General features: G+C 42.7%; 1 protein-coding gene across 1 annotated transcript; it reads left to right on the forward strand.

The window, feature by feature from the left end:
- The first annotated feature begins 800 nt into the window (after positions 1-800).
- LOC139711999 (uncharacterized) lies at positions 801-2592 on the forward strand. The gene is made up of 2 exons (XM_071623840.1): positions 801-1668; positions 2327-2592. Exons 1-2 carry the CDS (start codon positions 801-803, stop codon positions 2590-2592), a joined length of 1134 nt encoding a protein of 377 aa, XP_071479941.1.
- The last annotated feature ends 497 nt before the right edge of the window (positions 2593-3089 follow it).

Here is a 3089-nt window from a genome sequence, read left to right on the forward strand (position 1 = left end):
CTCCAAGTGTGTTGGCCTATATAGCTACTGGACATTAATTGACAACTCGTTGGTTTATTATCTCACAAGATTCAATGTACGATTTACAAATGTGTGTTGTTTTCTACCAGACAAGTTGAACATAATAATTTTTCTGCAAATGCAGACGAATCCACTGAGCAATGAGTTTGTCAGATTATTGGACTCGGACGTCTTTGACTTACCGATTTTTTAATATTTAAATGCCACTATCACAGAGCACATCATCATTGTCTTCATCACCAGCATTTCAGGGCCCTGTTTTATGAAGTGTTATATAGTTGATTTCTATCATAAGTCTATGGCAGCCTGAGTGGTAAGGAAATTTTATAATCGATTATATCTATTGATAAAACGGGCCCAGAGTTGGAAAAGAATGATATTTTCGTTGAACATTGAGGTAATATTTTTGACAATCTATCATTTATTACCAATAAATATTGCATTTATCAATTACGATGGAAACAGATTGAGTTGAATTAGATTGAATTGAAAATTAAATTGAACTATATATGTACCGACCCTCCATAATGTATTCAGTGTATTTTGTTATCATCTTTCAGCTTTAAGCAATGCGTGTTCCATTATTTACAGTTTCGTATTCAATGCCATTCACCTCTCAAGTGTGTGCTACTAGTTTCGTGAATTCAACAAGATACTCTGTGTAAGCTGGTGTTTCGTATATACACTCCGTGTATCCTACACCTATACTCTGTGTATTATATTTCCTCACATTACACTTCCATGTAATTATATACCACATTCCGTGTATTAGGTTTAACATGGCTGTCACCGATCTCATCTTGAGTAGTTTCCGGCGATGCAGCCTTCCGCTGGTCCTGTTCCTGTACGCCGCTGGTATCGGCATGCAGTTCCCCGTCTCTCGCCGCCTGATGACCAGGCAGCTCTGTATGGAAGTGTTCTCAAGAGACACATGCGAAAACCTTGCGGACTACCCCAAGATCCAAGCCCGGGTGCAAGGTGTGTCGGCGAGCGCGCAAAACCTCCAAGGGATGTTGACGGACATCCCGGGGGCCCTTGCGATGCTGGTGCTGGGAACCCTTAGTGACAGGATCGGACGCAAACGTGTCCTCTTGGTACCCTGCTACGGCTCCTTGATTCTGGCGGTGGTCAGTATTCTGCAGTCGCTGATGACCAAGGTATCGATTCCCTTGACCGTTTTGGGCGCGCTGGTGTTCGGCCTCAGCGGTGGTCTGCAGACACTGCTGATGACCATCATCAACATCATTACGGATACCACGCCGGAAGAGAAGGTAGTCCTGACCATTGGTCGCACACTTCCGGTCATGGCGTTTGGATCCCTCTGTGGCGGACTTTCGGCCGACATCCTCCCACAGTTCCTCGGACCGACCCTCGTCCTCGTCATCTTCGCCATCTCCCAAATACTCTCGATCGCCATCGTCAAGCTCTTCGTCGAAGAGAGCCTCCCACCAGTCGAGGCAGACGGCAGCGAATCGGCGGCGAAGGATGGCGGGAAAGGGCGAGGCAGGATTATGACATCACTTTCAACTGTTTGGACGAACCTCACTGAAGGATTTAGAGTCGTAAAATCCCAAGAGAGTTCACTGGCTTTCCGACAACTTGTGATCTTCCTCGTCGCCAGCATGCTGAGCAGCGCTTCAACCTCATGTAAGCAATGCATTTAATGATTATGTTGCAAAATTGCTGTGCTGTCCATGCGGATAAGTGTAAATAAGCAAGTCAATACATTTGTTATCACACAAGATAATTATTACCGTTTAACATTTCAAAAGTAAGAAACATAAGCAATATTGTCAAAGTATCTGCAAGGAGACAAAAGATGTAATCAACATCACACCTTAACTTTACTTTCTATTGTTGCTTAGCTGCTATTTTAACCTCAAGGGAAATCTGTATTTTTATTTTCGACTCTTATGAACGTAACAATTTTGAGGGGTTCGCTTTTGTTTTCATTTTTGGTTTTTGCACTCCTTGCCATTAAACTGTTAATCTAGGGATTAGTTCCATCTCCCTGGTTAAACATCTTGAACGAAATGTCTACTGTAGTCAAAAGTAAGCAGCAATTCTGAAAGAAAAAATACTTTTGATAATTAGAAATATCCAGTAGAAAACAAGAATGGCATCTGTCATGGTTGCCTATAAAACGGTTGGATGACATAGTAACAGAAAGGAGTGATGAATGCATGTATAATGTACCTTAAAATCTTTTAAAACATCGCTGCGGGCGTTGGCATGCTGATATTCAGCGTGCATTGTTCAAATGCTATTTATTTTTTATTCCTTCGTCGCCCTTTGCAAAATGTAGTTGAAAACACCCTGGTCCTATTCTACACGAAGTTGTCTCCCTTTGGTTGGTCAATACCAACCTACCGTGTTTACACCACGGCGAAGATGTTCTTTGGTATCATCGGCCAGAGTCTAGGGACACCAGTCTTCCTGGGACTGCTGGGGAAAGCGTCGCTTAGAAACGACTTCCGCCTGCTGCAGTACGGAGCGCTCTTTGCAGCCATCGCAACCATGGTGACGGCTTTAGCGCCCTCATCGTTGTATCTACTCTTCGGTAAGACATAGTTATCTATGAGAAGAGTGTTGTAAATGAACTATAGATGTTCAATAGAAGCCTGGTCCAAATGTGCGTGTATATTCGGGTGCTGTTCGTTATTCCGAAGGCTCGTTATTCCGAGGGTTCGTTACTCCGAAGGTTCGTTAATCCGAAACACACAAATTCCCTATACCTAGAGGTTCGTTAATCCGAAAATGAAAAAGGGTTCGAATCCGAACATTTGTGGCGTTATTCCGAAGGCTCGTTAATCCGAAAATGAAATAGAGTTCGTTATTCCGAAGGTTCGTTAATCCGAAAATGAAATAGGGTTCGTTATTCCGAAGGTTCGTTGATTCGAAAATGAAATAGGGTCCGTAACGAATTTTCGGAATAACGAGCTTTGTTTCATTTTCGGGTTAACGAACCTTCGGAATAACGAACCTTATTTCATTTTCGGATTAATGAACCTTCGGAATAACAAACCTTATCACATTTTCGGATTAACAAACCTTCGGAATAACGAATC

This window comes from Diadema antillarum, unplaced genomic scaffold (assembly GCF_040938485.1).
Source record: "Diadema antillarum isolate AM-2024a unplaced genomic scaffold, OU_Dant_1.0 seq00001747_RagTag, whole genome shotgun sequence".
NCBI lineage: Eukaryota > Metazoa > Echinodermata > Echinoidea > Diadematoida > Diadematidae > Diadema > Diadema antillarum.